Source organism: Olea europaea, chromosome 12 (assembly GCF_002742605.1).
Source record: "Olea europaea var. sylvestris chromosome 12, O_europaea_v1, whole genome shotgun sequence".
NCBI classification, from domain to species: Eukaryota; Viridiplantae; Streptophyta; class Magnoliopsida; order Lamiales; family Oleaceae; genus Olea; species Olea europaea.
In genome coordinates this window covers 25,468,400-25,494,621 of record NC_036248.1, presented here as the reverse complement: position 1 = coordinate 25,494,621, position 26,222 = coordinate 25,468,400, and the positions used below count along the sequence as shown (strand labels likewise).

Below are 26,222 nucleotides of genomic sequence, written 5' to 3'. Positions count from 1 at the left end.
TTTGGGGTTTTGTTTGGGTTTTTTTTTTTTTTTTTTTTTCAATTTTTTTTTTTTTTTTTTTTTGGCATTGGAAATTTTTTTATAGAATTATTGTAAAAAAATTATTTCCCTTTAATTGACAATTTTCATGTAAAACAAAGTCAAACGAATACCAAAAGATAGATGATTTTTTTCTTTTTTTTTACAATGGAAACAAATTCTATCCTCAATAGCAATAAAGTTTATCCATTTAATTGACAATTTTCATGTAAAACAAGTCAAATGAACATCAAAAAACACTTCTATTTCAACATTTTCCATATGAAAAATTATACCAATAAAACACAATAAATTAACAATTCCCAAAAAAATAATTTTTAGTCGATTCAATTCCCTCAAATTTTTTTTCTTTACACCCAAATTTCATATTTGCAATCAAACGGACCCTTAATTTTTTAAGATGGAATTCAGAATCTTAATTAACTATTAAAATAAAGCCACTCATATTTTGAGTAATTTGCAATGCTCAAATTTTAAATCATTAATTCATTTTCATCCCTCCCTAATATATGGGATTTAACAATTTCACCAAAAACTAACGTCAATCATTGTTAACTCAGCGATGCCGGCAGCGACGACCACAAATATTTAGAATTGGAAGAATTTCTCTTCATTCCGCCGCTGAATTTTACAATGGTCGATTACGGCGTTTTCGATCCGAATTCCTTGACTAGCCTATTTTTCGTATTTGCAAACAACTTACCGTATTTTGCACCTTACCATATATGTTGCCAACCGTATTTGCAACTTATCGTATTTGAAAACAACTTACCGTATTTTCATCTTATCGTATATGCTGCCTACTGTATTTGCAATTTACCGTATATGCTGCCTATCGCATTTGCAGTTTACTGTATTTTTATATACCGATTTTTACACTTACAAATACGAAGAATGCAGAACTCTGTACATTCACTTACCAAACCGAATTTCAAAAAAAAATTCCGAATTTTTTTTTTTTAAGATGAGCATAAAATAAATATTAAATATATATGAAACATAAAATATAAATGAATATGAATATGGTGCTCAATCTTCAATTTTTCAATATTGAATTACACAAAATTTAGAAATATAATCTTTACATTCAACTCAATCACATCAACACTATCAAAGAATACAAGCAAAATAATTTGTATAATCTCGTATATTTCTTATCCAAGTATGAAATATACAAATATATTTTTTTTTAGATGATACAATATTGTTATACAATTGTAAAAATAATTTGTAATTATTTTTCTTATATTATGGAAATATTTTTAGGTATTGCTTCAAAAACTTTTCAAAAAACTAAAATTCATACACTAATAAAAATACGATAAATGTAAAATTTGTACAACGCACATGACAGTCATTGTGCAGAGAGATTTTTTTTTTTTTTAACTTTGCACTATACGGAGAGTTTGGCAACTCTCTGCACTGTGCGAATTTATTTTTTTTGCTTTTTTTACTTCGTATTGCACGGAGAGTCCACACTTTGTGAGGGCAATGTCCGCACAGAATGTCATATCTTCGCACTGTGCGAAGAGACTTTTTTTTTACTTCGCACTGTACGGAGAGTTTGCCAACTCTCCACACATGGTTTGACATCTCTCCGCACTATGCGGAGAGTTTTTCTTCCTTTTTAACTCTGCACATGATTTGTCATCTTTTTGCACTATGCGCAGAGTTTATTTTTTTTAAAGCTCATATGCGAATAATTTTTTTCTTTTTGCTCATGACATTTTATATTTACTTAAAATTATTTTTTTTTAATGCTAGTGACATGATGTGTGGAAAAACATTTGTTAGACATAATTATTTTTTTAATGCTAGTTGGATGATGTGTGGAAAAATATTTGTTTGACATCAACAAAATAAAAAATAAAAAATGACAGTATGCATAATAAAATTGGATTCATTTACTATTGTATGAATAGTAAGCACTCCTTCTCCTTTTTATTAGAAGTTAGATATAGAGTAAGTACCCTAAAAATGCCCTCAAACGATCAGTTGTGCCTTTCTGAGGTTAGATTAGGGAAATATTACTACAAATTGCTTACTACTTAAGGTTCCAAAATTTGCACAAAATTATAATTTTTTGGTTTTCTTTAGAATATGTTTGCTAGTCACTTAAACACTAATATTGGGAGTAAATTTGTACATCAAAACAGAGGGACTGTGTTGGAGTGAGTTCTTTCTCAATCAATAGCAATATTCAGATTTCGTGGAGTTATATCTCAATTCTTCAGGATTTTATCATTTTTCATTTGGAGTTGGGTATTTTTTCAAGCTAAGGGGGTGTATTCAATTGAGATTTTTAACGACTTTTTGAGATTTAAAAAGTTCAGGAGTATTCAATTAAAACTTTTTGAGACTCTTTAAAAGTCACGGTATATTCAATTGAGACTTTTATAGACTTTTAAAAAGTCTCTAAAAGTTACGGTGTATTCAATTAAAACTTTTTAGAAGTTTTTATAATTGTTGGGGTATTCAAATTTTAATGACTTCTAGAGACTTTTATAAAAGTTTCTGGAGTACTAACTTTTAAGCAGAAAGTACTTATATAAAATCTTAAAATTTGTCTTTCATTAATCACGAGATTTTGGGAGACTTTCAAAAAAAAAAATTCAATATTTCTTTCCTTTAACATTCTATGGATATGTATGATTAAAATTTATTTTTTTATTTATTATATTTCATTTATCTTTCTTTCTCTCTCTTATTATTTATCCTTTTTTGTGAAAAATTTAGGATTCTTGAAACTTTTTTTTCTTTTTTTGTGAAAAATACTATTTTTTTAATTAAATTATAAAAGTTTATATGAAAAATTTATGATTAAATTTAAATATATTTATATTTAAAAGTTACTATACTACAAAAATTAAATCGTATTTATATAATCAAAATTATATATATATATATAATTTAGATAATTATTTATTTAATTAAAGTCTTAAATTTGTTTTTTTCAAATTGTTTTATTATATGGGAAGAATAAGGAGAATTGTGGGAACTAACACCCCTTATGTGAGAATTTCACAACAAGTCTACGTGAATTCTATTTCAAAAGAAAGTTTTTAAAAATCTTTTGAATTTCACAAAAGTTCATAAAAGTTTTAAACTGAAAATTCATAGAACTCTACGAAAGACTTCTATTAATTCCATACAAATCTGTAAAATACTCACAAAATCTACAAAAGTCGTCACTTAAAAAAAATTCATCAAAATTTTCAAAAGTCCCAATTGAATACACATTGGGAGTAAATATTTGACATGAACCAAAGCAGGTTTTTCTCTATCAATTCGCCTATAATTAGGGATGACAAATTGGCTTGTCGGCTCAGCCAAGAAAAACCTCTAGCCGACCCATGTGGCTCGTGGACCGGTTCGGAATCGGGAAAAAAAAACAGCAGCTGCCTTCTTGAAGAAGGAAAAATAAAAATAAAAATAAAAAAATACCGAGCCAGCTCAGCTCGGCAAGGTCCGAGTCGAAATCTCGGGTTAAGTCTCGATTTTTTGGGCGGGCTCGGGCAAAAAAAGGCCCGACTTAAAAAAGCTGGAGCCAAGGCAGAGCCTCGAGTTTTGGTTCGGCTCGTTCACACCCTTATCTATAATTGATGAGTGGTTTTGAGGAAAAACAATTATGCATGTATACTAACTTTGTATTCGGCCACTTCCTGTATAAAATAGTTATAATAAGAAAATTACTTAAATGGAAATCTTCTTATTTTGGCTTGTGCTCAAGTTGTTGGAATATATATATATATATTTATTTATTTATTTTTATTTTTTATTTTTTTTGGCAGCTTTGTGAAATACATTTTAACTTCATTTTTAAGTTTTAGCTATAACTTAATGGCAACTATTATTATTATTATTATTATTATTATTATTATTATTAATTTATTTATTTTGCAGCTTTGTGAAATATATTTTAACTTCATTTTTAAGTTTTAGCTATTACTTAATGGCAACTATAAGCTCTATAATTTATTTTTTTTATTTTTTTTATTTTTTTTGGGGTTAAACCTAATGTTGGGAGTTTGGATTTGATTGCCTTCTCAGGTTTAATCCAATTTATTTATTTTGACGGCCTATTTTATGTAGTTCGTCTCAGATCACGAAAATCTCATAATTGGCAACACCCAGTTATTAAAATTTGTGCCCAAGTCCAAGAAAATGTAACACACTTCAATTCCATGTATTTGCATGTAGTTCTCTAGAAAAACTTCGCTAAGATGGTTGCATCGTTCTACATGATGCGATTGTCGAATGTGGAGCTATCATTTTATAGAGTAACCTACCCTCACCCAATGAGGTGAAATCATCTCGGAACTTAAAATGAAAAGAGAGAGTAAAATTCCAAGATGACCTCACCTCATTGGGTAAGGGTTGACCACCCGATAAGATTGTGACTCTCTATTCGACGATTACATCACGTAGAGTGATAGTGTAACCGTCCTATCAAAGTTTTTCTCATAGTTCTCTTAAACAAAAAATGATATATTCAGAGAATGTTGGATTTTAACGGAAACCATTAAAAATCTTAATACCCATGCTTCTGATCAAATCCAACAGACTAGAAAAATCCTTCTTTCACGCGTAGGTACATTGTACATACATACCCCACCCCCACGAAAACCAACCCATACAATGCTTTCTGTCAACGTCGTTTGATTCTATTGCCATTAATAGTGCTTAACAGTCAGCACATCAAATACTTTACCTTTTTTATTATGTAAAAGACAGAATAAAAACAAAGTAAATTCTAAAGAATCCAATTACACAAATCCATGATTGAAGGAATTTTCTTTTCTCCATCACCTTTTTACACGTTCACAGTATTAATTGTAGTAATTTAATAATATTGCCTAAGATTCTAACTTTTTTGGTTTTATGAATTTGTCCGATAGTGAATGTCACAACATATTAGATATTATTTTTTTAAGAGTAAATACCATATTGATTAAATATTAAAATTATGATCAACATCGTTTAATCTCAAAACTCATATCAGAACTCAACAAGTTCTAGAGCCTGTTTGGGCTCGATTTTTTGACCAAAAAATTGATTTTTTGACCGTTATTTCACTGTTCCAGCCGTCATATTTGACTTCTTCTCTCACAGCTGAACCCCACTTTTCTCTTAACGGTCAAAAAATCAATTCTCAAAATCACTTCCAAATAGGCACCTAATATACAAATACAATCTCTTTAAAAGCTCAAATAAGCAATCGTCTCCTGAAAACATGTCGAATGTAAATGCCCTTCAATCCAATCTCCTAAACAGTTAATCCAAGTTTGCTTTATAAATATTCTTTTCTTTCGAACTTTGCTGGGCAAGTGGCAGCCAATTAGTCATCACTTTTACTCCCAAAAACATCTGTTATTTTCTTGGGGTCTAACAGAACGTGTGAATCATTACAATTCTTATTTCATATACATATATTTTCCATCATCTGCTTCTCAAATTTCTATCTGAAGATTAGTTTTTCAAATTTTCATTTGGTAAAAATGATAAGAAAATTAGCTGTTTTTTGTTGGGTTTTAATCTTCTGCTTCTGGGCTTCTGCAAATGCTTTGCTTTCTCCAAATGGTGTCAACTTTGAAGGTAAACACAGACTATTATTTTTTAGATTATTATATTTAACTTTCTAGATTCTGATTATTTTGGTCTTGATTTCTTCAACTTTTCAGTGCAAGCTTTGATGGAAATCAAGAGCTCATTAATTGATCCTCGTGGAATTCTCAATTGGGATGTAAATGCTGTTGATCCATGTAGTAATTGGGCAATGGTTACTTGTTCAAAAGATAATCTAGTCATTAACCTGTAAGAATAAGATAGATCTTTAAATTTCATATCTTCAACTTGAGATTTTTCTGCTTAGTTTTGCCTAAAAAAAAAAAGTTGGATCCTGTAATGTTTCAGAGCAGCACCAAGCCAAAGTTTATCTGGAAAAATATCGCCTAGCATCGGGAATTTGACTCATCTTCAGAGCATGTAAGAATCTAGTGTTTGGCAGGCTCGACTAGGATAGTGCTGGACATGATTTCCTATTCGATATTGTCTAGTAGTGTGCACCTAATGTTCCCTGATTTTTTCATTTTATTTATTTATTTATTTATTTTTATTTTTTTTTGATTTTTTTTTTGCAGATTGTTACAGGATAATAATATTACAGGACCAATACCTGTTGAGATGGGGAGGCTCCCAAAACTTCAGACTATTGATCTTTCTGATAACTTGCTTACTGGCCCAATTCCCTCTTCCTTATCCCAAATAAAAAGCCTCCAATACCTGTAAGCACATAATTTGATGTAGATTTTTACACTATTGAGCAATGTTTAGACTCGACATGATTATGAAAGACAAGAATCTAATGCAATCATGTCCAGTCGAGTGTAACAAACTAACGTAAAAGGGTTGAAGAATCCCCTAAAACCTAGAGTCTTATAGAAGTTATATGTATAGCAAGTTTATTTTACCGTTTTCTGTATTGTGATTGCAGGAGATTGAACAATAACAGTCTCACCGGAACTATTCCTCCTTTAGGCAACATGACTCAACTCTCATTTGTGTAATATTTCTCGAAATTTGTGCTCGTTTCATGCATATAATTACTAATTTCTCTACTAGAATTTCTCTTAATTTATTTGGAATTTTCATTTCATTTTTCAGAGATTTGTCCTACAATAATTTGAGTGGTCCAGTACCAAGAATAGTCTCCAAAACATTCAAGTTAGTTTCAATTTTTGGCAAGTAGAAAAGATTTTAACTTCAATTTTAGTATTATTTTTTTTAACTAATTTTTGTTTCAATTTCTCCGTTTTTGCAGTGTTTTGGGGAATCCTATGATATGTGCATCTGGGAAAGAGCAAGACTGCAATGGATCTGCACCATTGCCACCGCCATTCTCTATGAACAATTTTCAAAGTAAAAACCTTAAAATCGACTTGTTCTTGTTTACTATATAAAGTTATGCATAGTTAGTATGCAACACTACACACGACTCAATAAAATAATGAATAAGAATATAAATTTTTACATTCCTTAACACTGTCTAATACTATTTAATCAACATGTCATTCATCGAATTTTAAGTGAATATATTGAATCCATGTTCTGCACTGAAATGTCAATGCTTTCTTGAAGATCCTCAGCCATCAAGAACATCCAATAGTCGTAAAATCGCCTTAGCCTTTGGATCCAGTCTCGGCTGCATTTGCCTATTGATTCTTGGGTTCGGTTTCCTTCTCTGGTGGAGAAATAAGCACAACCAGCAAATATTCTTCGATGGTAATGGTATGTATGATATTACTCAATGCTTGGACTCTAGAAGCGAGTCGAATGTTTTATGTCTAAACTCACACTTCTAAATTTCAGAACAACATCATGAAGAAGTGTGTCCGGGAAACTTGAGAAGGTTCAAATTTAGAGAACTTCAGAGTGCCACAAACAACTTCAGCAGCAAGAACATACTGGGAAAGGGCGGTTTCGGTATTGTCTACAAAGGTTGTCTCGAAGATGGAACAGTTGTAGCTGTAAAAAGGCTTAAAGATGGCAATGCCATTGGCGGAGACATTCAATTTCAGACAGAAGTCGAAATGATCAGCCTAGCCGTACACAGAAACCTCCTCCGGCTGTACGGGTTTTGTATGACACCTAGTGAAAGGCTACTCGTGTATCCCTTCATGTCCAATGGAAGTGTTGCTTCACGACTCAAAGGTAAAATGTCCCAAAATCGTATGTTACTTGTACGCCTTACTCTGCACACTAGACGATGTTGTTCATTTCAATGGTATGCTCATCATTTACATATTTCACTGATAGTATTACTGTACCTATTGTTCCTATACTGTAGCCAAACCATCCTTAGATTGGGGCACGAGGAAAAGGATTGCCTTAGGAGCCGCACGTGGTTTGTTATACCTTCACGAGCAATGTGACCCCAAGATCATTCACAGGGACGTAAAGGCTGCAAACATATTGCTCGATGATTACTGTGAGGCTGTCGTAGGAGATTTTGGATTGGCAAAGCTATTGGATCATCACGATTCACATATCACAACGGCTGTTAGGGGCACCGTTGGACACATAGCACCCGAGTATCTCTCTACAGGCCAATCCTCGGAAAAAACAGATGTTTTTGGGTTTGGAATTCTTCTACTAGAATTGATCACCGGTCAAAGGGCTTTAGAATTCGGGAAAGCAGCAAATCAAAAGGGAGTTATGCTCGATTGGGTAAGTACCAACAGAAAACCAAACAGTATTGGACAGTACTAAGAAAAAAATAGAAGTCAAACTGTAAGGTCTAATACTGTGTACCAACCATGCAGTGCATGAAAACTCGGGATTTGCTAAGTTAATGTGCATATGGCTATCGCTGCAGGTTAAGAAAATTCATCAAGAAAAGAAGCTAGACATGCTTGTGGACAAGGACTTGAGAAACGACTATGATAGAATCGAGCTCGAGGAAACATTACAAGTTTCGATGTTGTGCACACAATACCTTCCTAGCTATAGACCGAAAATGTCTGAAGTGGTTCATATGCTTGAAGGAGATGGACTCGCAGATAAGTGGGAAGCTTCGCATAGAGCAGATGGTACAAGATGCAGAGCCAATGAATTCTCCTCTTTAGAGAGATATTCTGATCTAACTGCTGACTCTTCATTGCTTGTCCAAGCAATGGAACTCTCAGGACCGAGGTAATATAATTCTCGTACGAGGAAATAAGAGAAGAAGTTACAGGAACGCAAATTTATAACATAACACAAATGTATGATTTCTATGTAATTAGTTTGTTACAGTTTGATATGAAAGCTCTAGAGTGGAAGTGAGTTTGACCGATAGATTCAGATTTGAGGAACTTTCTTTAGGCTAGAAGTTATTCAGTGTTTCTTGTTTCTTTAGAGAGTGATCTTTACGGGAATGTTTTCAGGTTGAATTTGTAAGAATAATGATCTTGGAAATTGAATTGCTTCGTTAATCCTGAAAATTTGCCTACTTGAACTGATTCTCAGTGATGTCAAGCCAGTCTCCATGAAACATACTAAATGACCACTTGTTCAAGGGTGTGTCGAAGACTCAAATATCGAGGCTTCAACAATTGGGCATGTGAAACCACATCCTGGGCCTAGCCTGGTACATCTGGTGATGTGAACCTCCATGAAACATGCTAAGCCCTTGTTTGAGCGCCATTCTTTTTATAAGAATGAACTTTTGAATAGCGTATTCATGAAAAATGCATATTTAAAAAATTTTTTAAAAAAAATTATATTTACATGTAATATCATTTTATTGAATAATGTGTGATTGAAATAATGTCCAAATACTGTTTAAAAATGTATTTTTTTTTTTAATTTTTAAAAAATGGAGCTCAAATAAATAACAATTCCTCCAGAGTCTGTCAAAGACTCAAAATATGTCAGACAATCGAGGCTTAACACCTTAATAAAATTAGTCAAACGAATTCAAAAGTCATGTCAAACGAATCCTAAACCATGCCGAGGGGCAATGTTGTCTTACGAAACAGGATTTTGTGTAGAAGTGGTTTGTTAGTAAAGCTTCGCTATATCTGCAAGAGGAATTGAATGGTTACAACGTACTTCTATATGCAAATGACCTGGTCATGGATCTTTAAGATCATAAATTGCTTTATTCAATATGAACTATTGAAGTGAGAAGTAGAGCCAAAAACAACTCATATTGTCCAAAGAAAAAAATAAAAAAACATATATATCGAATTGCTTCCTGTTTCGAAATCATGTTAGATTCATTTTTCCTTTGTATATTTACATGATTTCACTTCAAAGATCAACTCCAAACTATCATACCAAGTCTAAAATTTTACAAGTTCAGTGCTTTTCTAATATCGAGTAACACGGATGAGTAGTACAACCATGATAAAGATACAAACCATTACAAAAACCGCAAGCCATGTGGCACAGGATGTCTTGAAAGTCTGCGAGTATACCTCCATTGCCCGACTGTTGACATGTCCAGTTCTCGCCAAGCTCTGCTCGACTGCTTTCTCTGTTGAGTCAAGTATCTACACTCAAGAGACAACCAACACATGGAGAACAATTGTAAAAGCGCTGATCGATGAGCAATATAATAAATAAGTCTTCAAAAAAGTTCAGCTTCGTAACCTGCCTTGTCTAAAAAGGATTACTTACCAAGTACTCAAAGCAAGAATTACGATCTCTATATAAATATATCGAAGCAACCTAGTGCCTCAAATTTCAGCAAGCAAGATTTGAACTCACTTTCTCTGTGTTTTGTATCGACTGACTCATCATCAGGGTGCTCTCTTTGAGTTGTCGCGCCAAACCAACCATTTCATCAGTCAAATCGTCTTGAAGCTTTCTGCAGAAAACAACGGTTCACTTTTGTAGGAACAATCTGCAATATTATGGTGATCTACCCAAAAAAAAAAAGGCTCATTGTCTAACCCAAGAATGTAATAAAGCTTCATGAGAAACTTATAGACAAACGCCCATTAAGGAAGATCAGAAACTACTTGCACAAGCCCAGAGAATGTAATATAAAATTTCTCCCTGTACCATTTTCAAGTTTCCTGATAATCCATCTACAGCATGGTTCTAGATATAATTTATCCATCACTAACTTGTTCGAGTGGCTGTTAATGGGATCATCGCGGACACCACATTTATATCTCTTTTTTTCCATTCAAAGAAATGCAGATAAGCTACCAAATAAAGGAACATATGCCAAACCAAAATGTATCACTTAAAACATGCTTACAAAGAATACGTTCAGTGTTATCAAAAATTTAAGATGCTAAAGAGTTAGGTCGTCACATTGGAGTGACAATGGACAAGGAAAAGAAAAATTAGAGATAACAGTCTTTAAGACAAATGACATGAAGATAAGAAGCTTGGGTTCTCAAGGCTTATGTTCGATGGAAGAAACAGAAAAATGTGTACAATGTAATGTAAAGCCTCCAATCGAGATAGGCAGTTCATTTAAATCAGACATTCTACATTTTCATCCAAATCCTGGGATTTTAACCCAATGTTTCTCAAGAGGGGAAACAGTTATTTATATAACAAAAGTAGTAACTTGAAGCCCTATAAACCAAACTAGTATAATTATTGAAACTTTTTTCTGTTTGAACTCAAATCTTAGTTATATGTGTTGCCTGCAGTTGGGCTGCAACTATTGGTTAAAAACTCAAAACTAATAAATTAACAGTGATGATTTTCATACATGTAGCCCCAGTTGAAGAACACCTGCACGAGCCATATAACCTTCTGTCTCGCAGCCTTGAAGCTCAATTCTGTCCTCCCGTACACCCGTTCTTATGCATATGCATACAACTCTTAGTATATGCTTGGATAAGCTTTTATGTGCTTTAAGTAGTATGTCTCAAAGAATGCGTGGTTAACAAACAGCTAAATGTTTTGGCTCCAGTGTGTGAATAAAAATGGAGTTTGACCAGCTTATAAGCAATTATAAGTTTCACCAAACATGCACTTAATATTTCAGAAGTGCTCCAACAAATAAGCTATTCAGACTAATATTTCAGTTATGTAAGATTTTGTGAGCAGTTTCATCAAGAAACTGCATAAATGCATGTAAATGGATAAAGTACCTGTGCTTCTCAATATGAGCCTGTGCTGCAGAATCCAATTTGACAGACCTCTCTATATTGTTGAGTTTGACGGTATCATTAGATCTATCTTCTGTTGGATGCCTGAATACATTGAATGTCAAATTTGAAAATATAAGACAAGATGTCATATACTAGGAGCTATATAAAAGTCATTTATACATAAGTCTCCGCCTCAATCCTCTAGGAGAGTGAACACTTTCTCCTGCTTCTTTGGAGAGGATTTGCATGTCAGAAGTCCCTAAAGAAGGATCCTGAGAAACTTGCTTAGTGGACTGCTGTTTCCAATAAAAAAGAGCGCTGTTAATATTATTAGAAATACAAACACTATCCATTTCAATTAAAGAGAACTGAAAGGAACAAGCAGAAATCATATATTCTAAATGTTCAAAACGAGCAATTTTTGGGAAATTGATCCAATTTTTCCTCTCTACTCGTGACTCTAGACGGTGAAGATGCTATCAGTGATTGTTTTTTTTTAAGTTGATAGCAGTACAAAACTTAGAATAAGAATGACGTTGCCTGAAAAGTATAACGTGCTCAATTTCTTAGTTCGTTTCAAGGGACAAACCACTGAAGGCAGACATTTTGTACATTATTTACTTGAGAAGAAATGAACATACAGTAATCGAATCTCATAATCTATAGATGGCTATAAATTCAGATCTTGTGTGATTATCTTTAGCTTTTCTTGTAGAGATTCAGGCCCAACATCCAGTCAAATTTAGTTGTCATTTCGGAAAACATTTATAGCACTAACTTTTATATATGATAAAATGATCAGTTTTTTAAGGGCATTAGTCTCTTTAGCTATGTGAAATTTTAATATTATACAAAATAATGAGTCTATAACTGATTCATCATTCACCAAGTTTTCATGTTAGTTTTGATCTATTTTGCAATTAACATAAATTCCCATCTAAAGAGTTGTACCTGGAATCAATGGCTTACCATGTATAACAAACAAAACATAGATTAGTAATACCAAGCCTCCATTTGTGAGCCCCATTCTCAGAAAACTCATTTTTCCTCAAATTCATCTTCGACCACACGTTCTCCTAATAAATTAATTTAAGAGTAAACCCAAAATTTTTCTCTACTTTTTAATCACACATTCTCCAAAAAATAACTATTACATACCCAAAATATGGGGCTCAAACAAGGGCTAAAATATGTTGTATAGCCATTTCAAGAAAATAAATAAATAAATGAAGTTCAACATGTGCAGCACATCAGTACACGCACCTCAGTGGTACTTATTTTGGCTTCTATACCTTCAATTTTCTCTGTATATTCATTCGAATGAGCTTTTGAAACCCTGTAGAAAGTATGTCAAAGACAGTTCATATCATAAAATCTTCTATATCAATTATCATCAGAATAAATGCATGAACAGCTTAAATAGACTTCAAGAAACTACATACCATTTCGTATGAGTAAAAAAGACACTAACCATAATGAGAATGCAACTAAATCCCAACCTGAATTGCAAACTAAGCAAGAAGCAATGAGCCCCACTTTTTCAACATCTCATATTAGTTATTACATACTCAATAAAGCAGATTCATTATTTTATGGTTTTAACTAATGGTAGAAAATTAGGGCAGAAAAGACACTATAATATCTCTGAGAACGGAGGGGTCAACATCCAGAGACAGATGAATTAATTCCAGAAATGATAAAATACCTACACCATAAAAAGTAAGCAGATACCATCCCACAAATCCTTATCACCCAAAAAACACTTTCGTTATCCAAAATCCAAATCCAACATAGAGGAAATTGCACTGCAAGTGTGTAATTGTAGAGTATGTTAGAGAGAGCTTTTAAGTTCTTATAAGTTGTGAGTCCTACATAATGTATGGATAATAATTGCAAAGTAAGTAGGTCCTGGTAAAATACTATGTTTGATGACCTTAAATAATAGTAAGCTTTGTCAAACACGCACTTAATACCCACGAGGACCTTAATCTTAAATGTCACCCTGTGAAGCATCCATTACTGTGGATCTAAGATACTCTATAAAATTATATTACAATCTGCAGAGATGGTTTTTGATTTTCATAAAAATTGAAAATTTGAAATGATATAAACTTGAATTCTTATCAATCAGTCATCTGTAGGAGAGTAAGTTCAGTCAACTAGAAGTAAATAGCACCACCCAAATGATGAAGTTCAGTCAACTAGAAGTAAATAGCACCACCGAAATTATACAAGTTCAAAATAAGTTAGATAACTTCATATCAACCTATAAGATTTTGTAACTGAATAAGAAAGAAGGATGGATGAGAGGATGTTAAGAATCCTATGAGAAAAGCATGCAAACCTTGGCAATTCTTCAGGAGTCTTCTCCTCTGCTAATTGCTCCAATTGCTCCCGCAATGTTGCAACATACTACATGGGTAGCACAATGCATATTCTATTAAGTGAGACGTAAACACACCACTAGTTCCAAACATGTTGATAATAAATAAGAAATCTTTCAAAAGATACATCAATTTACCTACTATGTTTGTTCCACCCATCATTAACTTATAAAGGTGATGAGTCATTTAATTCTTTATAAATCAACAAGACTGAATAGATACTAAAACTTTTTGATAAATCAAGCAAAAGAAGCATACATCTAGAGAATCTCTCAAGAAATAGTAAGGAGAAGAAGATTTAGCACTAAGGCCATTACTCAGTAAACAATTCTAGTGAAGAGAACTGCGGATGTACATGTATGAGCTTCGCTTGATTTTGCTGTTGTGGCGCAGTTGCAAGTAACCTTCTCAGGTTGACTTCAGTTCTGCTCAAAGTCATCCAAAATCCTTAGGAAATGTAAAACAAATTGATCAATTGCAACAAAACATTGCCCTTAAATGAGCAACTAGTAAACATTAATTCAACAAATAACGAGTGAAATATTATTACAAGAAAATTTCTCGTTTAACATAAGATTCCATGGCTTGGATCTCCAATAATGCTAAATCAAATACCAAGAAATGCCATTAGATGAGTTAAGTGTGGTGCATGTACTAACACATGCAGGAATGTGGTCATTCAGTATTCCAGTGTGATAAATCCTGACCTCGAATGAAACTGTGAGAGGAATGAAGCCACTGATAAAAACAAATTGATTATTACTGCAAAAATTTGGACTAAAAGATAGCTGGTTCAAACTTGAAACTTAGAGAGAATAGACCTCTATTGATAGATGTCTAAAAATGCTTCATAGATGTATCATTTACAAGGCATTTTACATTCATTTTGTGTTAGTTCGCTCTTTTTAGTACAGAATTTTAATTCTCTTGCCATAAATCCAATTTGCATAAATTATATACATGGTCAAAAATGCAATTAATCAAAATATGTATTTATATACATATTGGCATTAGTATATTTTAAAACAAGTATTTATTTGGCGTATTTGAAATGTAGAGAAGTGCATTTTAAAACAAGTATTGGCATTAGTATATTTTAAAACAATAATTTATTTGGCGTATTTGAAATGTATAGTCAAAAAAGGATGATCCGTCTCGGGTAGCTTGCACATATCTTAATGTGATTCAAGTTGGATTGGAAAGATAAGAGATGAAACTACAACTTTTTCATCGAATCATAGGGCAGCTGAAATTACCATTCAAAGTGCAAGTTGTTACTTTGGGTGTACAACTTTTCTACCAATGAGCAGCATTCAGTCTTTTGGTCATATTTGGGGACAGATGGACCTGATATTTGTACCAAATGAAACATAACTCAAATGGAAACAATTCATCTTTTGATTAAAAGTCCAAATTCCCTACACATCATATTTGAAAAATGACTTCAAGTTGCACAAGCTAGCTGTCTTCAAGCCGGAAAGAATGCAAGTTGTCAATTTCACTTGCAAGTTGGATGTTTCCTTGTCAATTTAAAATGGGACATTGGCTAAGCATTTGACGGCATGCATTTTTCTTCACCATGCTCTAGAGTCTTCTTTATTTTCTCTTCGTTACATTTTTATTATGTATTTCTGAACCCTTAGCTAGAGCTACAGTGAAACTTTGATGAATTTGTACTATTGTTCTTTGATCTTTTATTTTGTTCTTCAATGCTGATATTTTTAGTTGTTTGAAGTACATGTTCTACAAATTATTTAGTTTGTTAAAGAATTTGATTTATTGTTAACAATTTTGGCACAATAAATGCTTCGATAATCTTTACATACCAACAACTTGTTTTAATACATTCTCTCAAACAATTATGATGAACTATTTTTTAATGTCTTTGCAATCAATATTTTATCTTCCATATGAGATCAATCCCTAGTTGATGAGTTATAGAAAAGATAAAGAATAATTTCTATTCATTTATCTGAAGTGAATCCCCAATACTCTAGTGTTCTTTTTAATTGTATTTTCACCAACAGTTTGCTATCTTGTGGTTAAACCTCGGACTTTCAAGTTTACCAGTTGAGACAACCTGCACTTAGGTTTACAACCTTAAAGTTGTAGCAAATTTTTGGTGCAGTTCCCAGGTTGCATGTTCTAAGATTTTGTGAGGATTTCTTCTCTTTCATAATATTCACAAGTCAGGTACACTCATTTCTTTTTTCATCTTATCATTTTAGTTATTTTTATTTTAAAAGGAAGGCCGATCCTCCTTCATTTTTATTTTTTATTAAGGGAAAACTGAGCCTTCCAAATTACCTTTTCTTATTATATGGTTGGCCGTGCCACCTAATTTTCATCCTTACAACTACTTTATGTTATTTTATGTCAAATTGGTATCGTTATTTTAATTCTCATCATTTAGTTAGAGATAACTGTGAAACCTTTCTTAGTAATTTGTTTGATTCACTCCAACACTCACATCTTTTACCATGGCTGAAAGGGGTGTAGAAAATTCCTTTTCTTGTGTCAAAAGAGTTCGTCAAAAATTCCTAGTCTTGGTTTACATTTTCAAGATGCAACAGAAATTTTTCGATTTAGTACATATAATAATATAATACATTCTTATCAACTTGAAGACGACTAGCTTGTACAACTTGAAACCACTTTTCAGATACTATGTGCAGCAAATTTGGACATTTAATCAAAAGATGAATTGTTACCACTTGAATTATTTTTCCATTGGTACAAATATCAAGTTATCGAACACCTCAATCTCCAAATATGACCAAAAGACTGAGTACTTCTCACTGGTAGAAAAGTTGTACATGGAAAGTAACAACTTACACTCCGAAAAGTAATTTCAGCTATCCTATGATGTGAATTTAGATTTTTAGCAAACATGAAAGTTGTAGTTCTATCTCTTATCGTTCCACCTCAACTTGAACTACCTCAGTTCGACTTCTACAACTCATGTTATGATCATTTTATTAGAAAGACCTCATCCTTTTTTACTATTCAACACGTTTTTGTCCACTTGCATCTTACATCCAATAATGCTACATTAATTTTGACTTGCTTAAAATTCAAAAATTTCAGAATTTTGATTGAATTTTGAAATTGGTTGTAATCTTTGAGGAAATGGACTGGGATCGAACATTTTTCAACAATAGGTTCAGAAATGAGTATTTTCTCAGTTTTGAAAACCTCGTGTTCTTGTTTTAAAGGCTCAATTAGTTTTGAATATTTTGAAGATATGGTTCGTCAATGATTTTTCCACTATGAAGAGTCGTGATGGAATTGGCATTCTCTTGTTGAATTTCAAAGAACTAGACACGTTTACATTAAATTGAATGGAAGGATTTCGCTGAGGTTGAGTGAGAAATTTACCTTTCTATTGAGGACTCAAAGAAGTGGTTAATGAAGTGAGTGTATTCTTGATTTCATTAATTGTTTGTAGAGTTTGATTATTGATGTTTGCTTGCCCTTACATGAATGCTTGCAATGTTTCCTCAAGAGTTTTTTATTTTGGCGATGGGTAAGAAAGATATTTTGAAGGCCATTGAGATTGTGATACATGTGAACGATTATCATTCCAACTGAAATTGGGATGATTTCTCCATTGTTGATTATATCTGTCATAGTATAGAGAAGGAAAAGGCTTTTTGAGACTGTTCATAAAATTTGCTTGGTAATGTAAAACTTCTTTAAAAACTGTGATGTTGGGAATCATGTGTAGTGTGCCCAAAGGTTTCACAAATGCTACAAATTTCATCATTTTGCACGAGTTTAACTTCATTTAATTCCCTTAATTCCATGGCTTCAACCTTTCTAGACAAAGTATTAAACCTAGCATTTAAATTATCATCTCAATTCAATTAGTATTTTCCTCCACTAGAACTAGCAAGACTAAATCTGATTGAATTTTCAACCGATTTTACTATTTGCCAAGATTGAAAATTTTTACCCGAACATCTAGAAATTCCAAAGGTTCATCGAGATCTTTATCTAAAAATTCACCATTGCATATTTTTTACACATTGTTTTGTTCCAAGAGTTAAACCCTCGTAAAATAAACTTATAGTGCGCCATTTTTCAAAACTATGATGTGGACAAGTATTTAAAAATATTTAAATCTTTCTAAACATTGAAAGTACGCTTCTTTGGTTTCTTGAGAAAAATTTTGGATATGTATTTTGAAAGCATTAGTTTTATGGGCTCGAAAGAATTTCTTCAAAAACTAACTTCACATTTCTTGTCATGTGCCAATCAACCTAGGGGTGCGGTTCGATTTGGGCGGTCTGTGTCATATTTTCAGTTCAAATTATTTTATGCAGTTTGGAATTTTTCCAAACCAAACCAAACCATTTTATTTTTCGAACTGAACCAAACCAATCCAAACCATAATTTGCGATTTGGTTCGATTTTAATTCGCAGTTTACCTATCGATATTATAGTAATATATTTTAAACAAGTTAATATAAAAGTTTAAACGAGAATTAATAATGTTACATGTTAAATACATTCATATTTACCATGAAACCCACCTATCAAAAAATATTTACTATAAAACCCATGAATAAATTATTTTCAAAATTGGTTGCTAAAAGATGTTAATAGAACAAATAAATTTATTCATTTTTATTTATTTTTTCTTGTTTAACTTTCATATTGTCACATAGCGGTTGGTAAAGGTAAAGTCACATTCTGCTATTATAATTTGGTTAAAACTCCTTTGGTCTAGCTAGCGAGGTGTTAAATAAGGATTGAACATGATATCTTCAGATGTACCAAGATTGATAGAGTTTAAGTTTATTGGAAATTCACGAATTTCATTTTATAACTACTTTATGAAAGTAGAATTTACCACAATCAATAAACTATGTCCTTCGTTCTTTCTAAACCACAAACAAGTTCATTAATCATTTGAGCACACATACAATCATTTTTTTATTCAAACCACAACTCACAAATATATAATAAATTCAAAAACAACAAATAAAAGAAAGAGTAATAGAAAAATGGCTTGAATAAGAATCTGAAACTTACAAAAAGAGAAAGAGGAGATTCAGGTAGAAATTAACGGACTAACAGGCAAAAGGTGACTGCGATTCGTACTGCAATGGCAAACAAGCGTCAAATGTTTGGGAAATAAGAGTTTATGTTAAGGCTTCTGAAGCTTTGGACATGATTTGGTCCCGTAGTTTTGTTGAGTTATGAATGGGATTGTTGTAAATATATGTTTTTTTCATTTCATATGATTTGGAAATAATTTTAGATTAGTTTAGATATCATGTGAGAACATGTATTGTAAACTTGTTAAACCATAGCCAATAATGATGAGCCTAATTTACTTTCCATGATTATTTCAATGAACTATTTGTAATTTTTATTGCTAATTTGATATTCATTTTTCTAAAAATGGAAACTATAAAATTTATAAGTTAATAAAATTAATGTTTTAATTAAAAAATCTAAAAACAGTTTGTTTCAATTTTGTGCGGTTTTTGAAAATCGAAACCTAAACTAACCCATTTGGGAACGGTTTGGTTTGGTTTGAGGGGAAATAATTGTGAACCAATGGTTTCAAATCAATGGTTTCGGTTCGTTTTGCGGTTTCACGATATTTTCGTGTAGCTTTAAATCCACCGAGGTTTTAAAGAGGTAAGCCAATTTTTTGCTTCATCTTTTAAAGAAAAAAGAAATTATTTCAACTTAACAATTTCGTTAGGGCAAGTTTTGTCATTAAATGTGGCACACGCTTTCTCAAATTCTTTAAGATGCAATATAGACTTTAAGATTCTTAACTTAATTGGGAAGCAATGGAATCATTGAAGCGAAAACTATTAGCGTTAAGAGGGAAAATAAAACATGAAGGAGAAGAATTTTGAGAAGGTTGCAAGTAATCACACATGGTTCACACTTGTTGGTTTTCATTTCATCAAGTACACATTCATTTTCAACAACATTAGAAGATGTGTGTTGGGGCGAGTCAAATAAATTACTAACGAAAGTTTCACAATTATCTCTAACTAAAATCACGATACTAATTTGATATAAAAAACATAAAGCGGACGCAAGGGAGTGGAGAAAAACATAGAGCAAGTGAAGAATAACATGTTGAAAAGTCAAAAAGGATGAGTTGTATCGGGTAGCTTATACATATTTCAATAAAATAATAATAAGTTGAACTGTAAAAGTTGGACTAAAGTGATTCAAGTTAGATTAGAAAGATAAGAGATGGAACTACAACTTTTATATTTGCCAAGAATTCAAATTCATATCATAGGATAGCTGAAATTACCTTTCAAATTACAAGTTGTTACTTTTTGTGTACAACTTTTCTACCAGTGAGAATAACTCAATCTTTTGGCTATATCTGGAGATAAAAACGTCCAATGGACCTGATATTTGTAGAAATGGAAAGATAACGCAAGTGGAAACAATTCATCTTTTAATTAAAAGTCCAAATTCGCTGCACATCATATCTAGAAAGTGGCGTCAAATTGCACAAGCTAATGAAAGTTGTCAATTGTCCACTTGCAAGTTGAATGTTTTATGTCCAGCTTAAAAGGGGAACTTGGCCAAGCATTTGAGGGCATCTATTTTTCTTCACCATATTCTAATTTCCTTAATTTTCTCTTTGTTACATTTTTCATTATGTATTTCTAAACCTTTATCTAGAGCTAGTGGTGAAACTTTGATGAACTTGTACTATTGTTCTTTGATCTTTTATTTTGTTCTTCAATGCTGATCTTTTTAGTTGTTTGAAGTACATGTTCTACAAATTATTTAGTTTGTTAAAGACTTTGATTTATTGTTAACAATTTTGGCACAATGACTGCTTCGATATTCTTTACATACTAACAACTTGTTTTGATACATTCTCTCAAATGATTATCAATAACTATCTTTTAACTTATTTGCAATCAATGTCTTATCTTTCATATGAAATCACTCCATAGTACATATTTCAATAAAATAATAATAAGTTGAACTGTAAAAGTTGGACTAAAGTGATTCAAGTTAGATTAGAAAGATAAGAGATGGAACTACAACTTTTATATTTGCCAAGAATTCAAATTCATATCATAGGATAGCTGAAATTATCTTTCAAATTACAAGTTGTTACTTTTTGTGTACAACTTTTCTACCAGTGAGAATAACTCGATCTTTTGGCTATATCTGGAGATAGAAACGTCCAATGGACCTGATATTTGTAGAAATGGAAAGATAACGCAAGTGGAAACAATTCATCTTTTAATTAAAAGTCCAAATTCGCTGCACATCATATCTAGAAAGTGGCGTCAAATTGCACAAGCTAATGAAAGTTGTCAATTGTCCACTTGCAAGTTGAATGTTTTATGTCCAGCTTAAAAGGGGAACTTGGCCAAGCATTTGAGGGCATCTATTTTTCTTCACCATATTCTAATTTCCTTAATTTTCTCTTTGTTACATTTTTCATTATGTATTTCTAAACCTTTATCTAGAGCTAGTGGTGAAACTTTGATGAACTTGTACTATTGTTCTTTGATCTTTTATTTTGTTCTTCAATGCTGATCTTTTTAGTTGTTTGAAGTACATGTTCTACAAGTTATTTAGTTTGTAAAAGACTTTGATTTATTGTTAACAATTTTGGCACAATGACTGCTTCGATATTCTTTACATACTAACAACTTGTTTTGATACATTCTCTCAAATGATTATCAATAACTATCTTTTAACTTATTTGCAATCAATGTCTTATCTTTCATATGAAATCACTCCATAGCCGATTTCATACGAGTTATAGTAAAAATCAAGAATAATTTCTATTCATTTATCTTAAGTGAATTCCCAACGCTCTTCAACAATCGCTTGCTACCCATAGACTAGTGCTCGTTTCTTCATCCAATTTCCTGTTGTTTGATCTTGAACTTCTGAGTTTACTACTTGAGACAAACTATACTTGGGTTTACAACCTTAAAGTTGTAGCATCTATACTCAAAGGAGTGATTTGAAGAGTTCAAAATTACTGAAATGATTCATTGACATAAACCTAATAATAAAACCAAGTCATGATAGCTATGATTTGCATTTGATGATGAAATCAATTTGGAATTTTCATCGGCAAACATTCTCTACAAATTTGGGTAGATTACTTTAAAAAAATATATACTAAATATCATTAAAAGAATGACCTCATTTAAGATGGGGGTGTCTCAATTCTCAAACAAAGAACCCTTTAACATTTAAGGGTCTAACTTTCACTCAACTAGCTCGACTATGAGCTTTTAAAGGAGGAAAAATGACAAGGATCCCTAAACCTTTTACCTTCTTTTAATTTAAGAACCAATTCTTTAATATATTTTCACAAAAGTAAAAGTAAATATTGATCCATTATTAGGAGAATTTACAAGTATGGTTTACATAAAGACAATATTGACTTATGCCATCATGAAAAAGAAAAATCGGGTTATGAAATTTGCAAGGTTGGTTCTGTGAAGATATCGTATGGTTATGCAATTCTTTAAGCCAGATCACAAATTAAATCTAAATCATTACTGTCCATTACTATTTTCAGCCGAATAATCCCTATGAAGCAACAATACCTAATGAACAACAAAAACCCATGCGAATATAGCACAGAATAAAAAAGATCAAACTAAGCCTCATTTATAATTTAATGGAGCCTCTGGTGATAAGAACTTTAGGGCCTTGAGGAGACAAAAGATTGCTTGGTGCCATGCTAAGATCAACAAATTAATTAGGTAACCTGATATGTCAAGCACAATTCAAACTCTACACTAAAACAATCTAGAAATTTAATATCAATTTCCCTAAATTTCTTCAACTTTCTCGCAAACCTAATATACCAACATTGAATTGCTTGTAAGTGGTAACCCATCTTACAAATTTCAATAGATCAGAATAATTTTTCAAAAATTGAAGGAAACCCCATTAAACTTAAAAAGCGATTCAAACAAAGCAATATCAAAGAAATATGAAAGATAAATAAAATACAGAAGCGTGATTAGAGATCAGTAGGAAACAAAAAAAGGCGGTATTTCACCTTATAAGAAACAGTAACCAAACAAGTCTTATAAGAACTCTAACTCATTTGCAGTTTTTTCCTCATTTGATGATCATTCTCAAATACCTAAATGAAAAATGATAATCTTTGGAAAAACGTAGCCAAAGGAGAAGTTTACCGATATACTATAAAACCCTCACAAATAAAATAAATTTAGGAATGGAAAATTGGTAATATACATCTGCAGCCCAAAATTCGGTCATTCCCAAATTTGCTCCCACCCCCCAAACAGCCAAACTAGATTCCCCACTCCCAAATAGCTAAAACACAATTTGAGAATCATCAAACAATTTAAAAAGAAAATCAGCAAAATTGATAGAAATTACTAACTGAATGTATGTGAACAAATATAGATATATCCAATTCAGAGAAAATTTCTATCGGTAACAGGAACGATTACCGTCCAGTAACCGGTTGGAGCTTGGAGATCGAGTCAGGGGCGACGCAACGGAAGATTGAAGTTTGGTCGTGTAGTTTCAATTCAACTGAACGATGGTCATATGGGTTAGCCAAAATGATAATTCATTAATGGGGTGCAAAATTTTGGCCCTTTCCAAAAGCAAGAATTTCATATCTAAGAAATAATCCATTTCAAAATTAAGAAATTCAAAAATCAGATACTGTTATATTTTTTTTTATGAAATAATTATATAAATATATATTTTATTAATTAAATATATTAAGGTCGCAATTCTACATAATTTGATAAAGAATTCTCAAATTAATTGAATATAATTTTTCTTGACCACTATTCAAAAATTTAATATTTTATAGGTAATAAATTATTTCTTCTTCACAAATCAAAAATTTTATAGATCATAAATAAAAAAAAATTATAAGGCATAATTCATTTATCGGTCACAAAATCAAAATATTTATAAATTACAATTCATTTATCAATCACACAAATCACAAATTATTAAATTAATTAATCACAAGTTTTTGCGCAATCACAACTTAAAAAATTGAAAGTCACAATCATATATTTTTAGGTCACATGTTACATATTGATCATAAATTTACCTAATTTATTAATCACAATCAACCAATTTATTGATCACAAACACTCTTGGTCACCTTTGTCATCATCACCATCGCCATCGATTGCACCATAACCGTTTGCGACTACCACCTCACAATGCCAACAAGGCCAAATCTACCATCACACCACCCCACCAGTGCCACTGTCAACAAAAAGCACACCCAAAAACTGACAAAATCCAACTACCTCTACCAACACTAACGTCGCCGCCGCCACCATCGCCACCTGAACCGTCATCTCTAGTGCCACCATCATCATCAATACCTCAACACAACTACCTGCGATACCACCATCACCACCCCCAAAAACGCTAGAACAAGAAAAATACTACAGCCATGCAACCACGATCTACAAGCCTCCACCAATGCTCACAGAGAACGAAAGACTTTATCCGTGATTTGTAGAGCCTCCAATGATTTTACTACCACCTACGACAACACATTTGTTACCACGAATTTCACACAGGAAGCAACATCACCTAGCTTGCATCGCCACACAGTGGCTGAGCAGCGCTCCCAGCGTCGCTTGCCGTTGTTTAGCCTTTACGTGTAGAGAGAGAGAGAGAGAGAGAGAGAGAGAGAGATAATTAAGGTTTTGTAGGATGGATGGTTGTAGCGTAGATATGTAAAGGAAAAAAAATTATAATATTATTATCAATATTTACAATTTTAATTATATCTAATTTTCTAAAGAAAAACTTATAATTCACAAATTTAAATTGAGATCTTGAAATCACTTAATTCATGTTATTTCCAATTTTCAAAATGGATAATTAGCACAAAACGTTCTTAAATTTCAATATTATCGTGCAAACATCATTACTTTTCATTTTTTGACATTTTACCCCTATTTTCACTTTTCATTACAAAAATGTCATTTTCATCCAATTGTTCAATAAAAAAATATAAAATGACAAATATACCCTCGTATTTAAATATAATAAAAAAGAATTTTTTTTAAAAAAATTAATTATACTCCCAAACTTTTTAAAAAAACTGTAAATGAACCCAAATAAATTTTTAAAAGAGTAATTAGCACAAAAAATCCCTATTTTTAATATTATTGTACAAAATGTCCCTGTATTTTATTTTATGACATTCTCACCATAATTTTTACATTTCATTATGGAAATTACTGTTTTCATCCATTTTTGCCAATTAGAAGCTGTAAAATAAAAAATATACCCTCATATCTATATAAAACAAAAATAAACAAAAGAGAATAAAGAATAAATTACAACTATACTCCCTAAATTTTTTTAAAAATACAAATAAATAATTAAAAGCAAAAATTTTTAAAAAGTCATTTTCGTTTTTAATTATTTATTTGTAATTTATTTATAATTTTTTGAAAAATTTGGAAGTATAGTTGCAATTTATTCTTTATTTATCTTTTCTTTAATTTTGTTTTATTTAAATATGATTGTATATTAGTCATTTCACATCTTTTAATTGAAAAAATTGATGAAAATGAAGATTTTTGCATTGTAATGTGAAAATAAGAATGAAAATACAAAAATAAAAATTACGGATGTTTTGCACAATAATTTGAAAGGTGTGGATATTTTGTACTAATTACTATTTTAATTATTTATTTGGACTCATTTGTAGTTTTTTTTTTTTAGAAAGTTTGGGAGTATAATTACAATTTGCTCTTTAATTTTTCTTTTATTTTTATTTAAATGGGGGTATATTTGTCATTTTATATTTTTATATTGAAAAATTGGATGAAAATGATCCTTTTCGTAATAAAATGTGAAAATAGGGATGAAAATGCCAAAAAAAAATGTACGAACGTTTTACACAATAAATTGAAAGATAAGTACGTTTTGTGCTAATCACCCTTCCCAAAATACATTTTTCCCAATCCTTTTTCTAATCACACATTTTTTAATAAAATTCTTGGATAATTGCAGCAGAAGCTCCGAACCTTTTAAACATTAGCAGACTTTTTCCTAATCTTTCATTTGTTGCAGACATCACCCCAAACCTTTTAAAACGTTGTATCTGAGGTCCTTTTGGATGAAATCTGACCAATTTATGGTTAATAGATCTAAAAATTTGATTTTGATCAAAAAAATCAATTTTGACAATTTG

The 26,222-nt window shown here is 31.6% G+C and overlaps 2 protein-coding genes across 19 annotated transcripts; one reads left to right on the top strand and one right to left on the bottom strand.

The window, feature by feature from the left end:
• The first annotated feature begins 5,268 nt into the window (after positions 1-5,268).
• Positions 5,269-9,034, top strand: LOC111406190 (protein NSP-INTERACTING KINASE 2-like). 2 transcript variants are annotated; one of them, XM_023035458.1, is made up of 11 exons: positions 5,269-5,634; positions 5,721-5,853; positions 5,953-6,024; positions 6,180-6,323; positions 6,533-6,601; positions 6,703-6,762; positions 6,860-6,957; positions 7,177-7,320; positions 7,408-7,749; positions 7,886-8,265; positions 8,414-9,034. In XM_023035458.1, exons 1-11 carry the CDS (start codon positions 5,538-5,540, stop codon positions 8,732-8,734), a joined length of 1,860 nt encoding a protein of 619 aa, XP_022891226.1. In that variant the 5' UTR covers positions 5,269-5,537; the 3' UTR covers positions 8,735-9,034. The 2 variants fall into 2 exon arrangements, with proteins under 2 accessions (XP_022891226.1, XP_022891225.1); XM_023035457.1 differs by having other exon boundaries at positions 5,271-5,634; positions 7,177-7,326.
• Positions 9,035-9,730: 696 nt separating this feature from the next.
• Positions 9,731-23,636, bottom strand: LOC111406188. Of its 17 annotated transcripts, none has more exons than XM_023035446.1 (10): positions 23,485-23,636; positions 20,316-20,415; positions 15,280-15,370; positions 14,379-14,470; positions 13,984-14,051; positions 12,903-12,975; positions 11,820-11,935; positions 11,640-11,741; positions 10,291-10,390; positions 9,731-10,073 (listed from the first exon to the last, which is right to left on the bottom strand). In XM_023035446.1, exons 4-10 carry the CDS (start codon positions 14,460-14,462, stop codon positions 9,891-9,893), a joined length of 726 nt encoding a protein of 241 aa, XP_022891214.1. In that variant the 5' UTR covers positions 14,463-14,470; positions 15,280-15,370; positions 20,316-20,415; positions 23,485-23,636; the 3' UTR covers positions 9,731-9,890. The 17 variants fall into 17 exon arrangements, 16 of the variants coding, with proteins under 16 accessions (XP_022891214.1, XP_022891221.1, XP_022891220.1 ...); XM_023035453.1 differs by lacking the exon at positions 15,280-15,370 and adding an exon at positions 13,345-13,444 and having other exon boundaries at positions 14,341-14,448; positions 23,485-23,635; XM_023035452.1 differs by lacking the exon at positions 20,316-20,415 and adding an exon at positions 13,345-13,444 and having other exon boundaries at positions 14,341-14,448; positions 23,485-23,635.
• Positions 23,637-26,222: the final 2,586 nt, after the last annotated feature.

Excerpts from the sequence above, each read along its gene's own strand:
- LOC111406188 (XM_023035441.1), bottom strand. The coding sequence starts at position 13,652 with ATGCTTCACAGGGTGACATTTAAGATTAAGGTCCTCGTGGGTATTAAG. Across the intron at positions 12,976-13,344 it reads GCTTACTTTTTATGGTGTAG|GGTTTCAAAAGCTCATTCGA; the intron begins GTATTTTATCAT and ends TACTTTCTACAG. Across the intron at positions 11,936-12,902 it reads CCAAAATAAGTACCACTGAG|CAGTCCACTAAGCAAGTTTC; the intron begins GTGCGTGTACTG and ends TATTGGAAACAG.
- LOC111406190 (XM_023035457.1), top strand. The coding sequence starts at position 5,538 with ATGATAAGAAAATTAGCTGTTTTTTGTTGGGTTTTAATCTTCTGCTTC. Across the intron at positions 6,763-6,859 it reads ATAGTCTCCAAAACATTCAA|TGTTTTGGGGAATCCTATGA; the intron begins GTTAGTTTCAAT and ends CCGTTTTTGCAG. Across the intron at positions 8,266-8,413 it reads AGGGAGTTATGCTCGATTGG|GTTAAGAAAATTCATCAAGA; the intron begins GTAAGTACCAAC and ends CTATCGCTGCAG.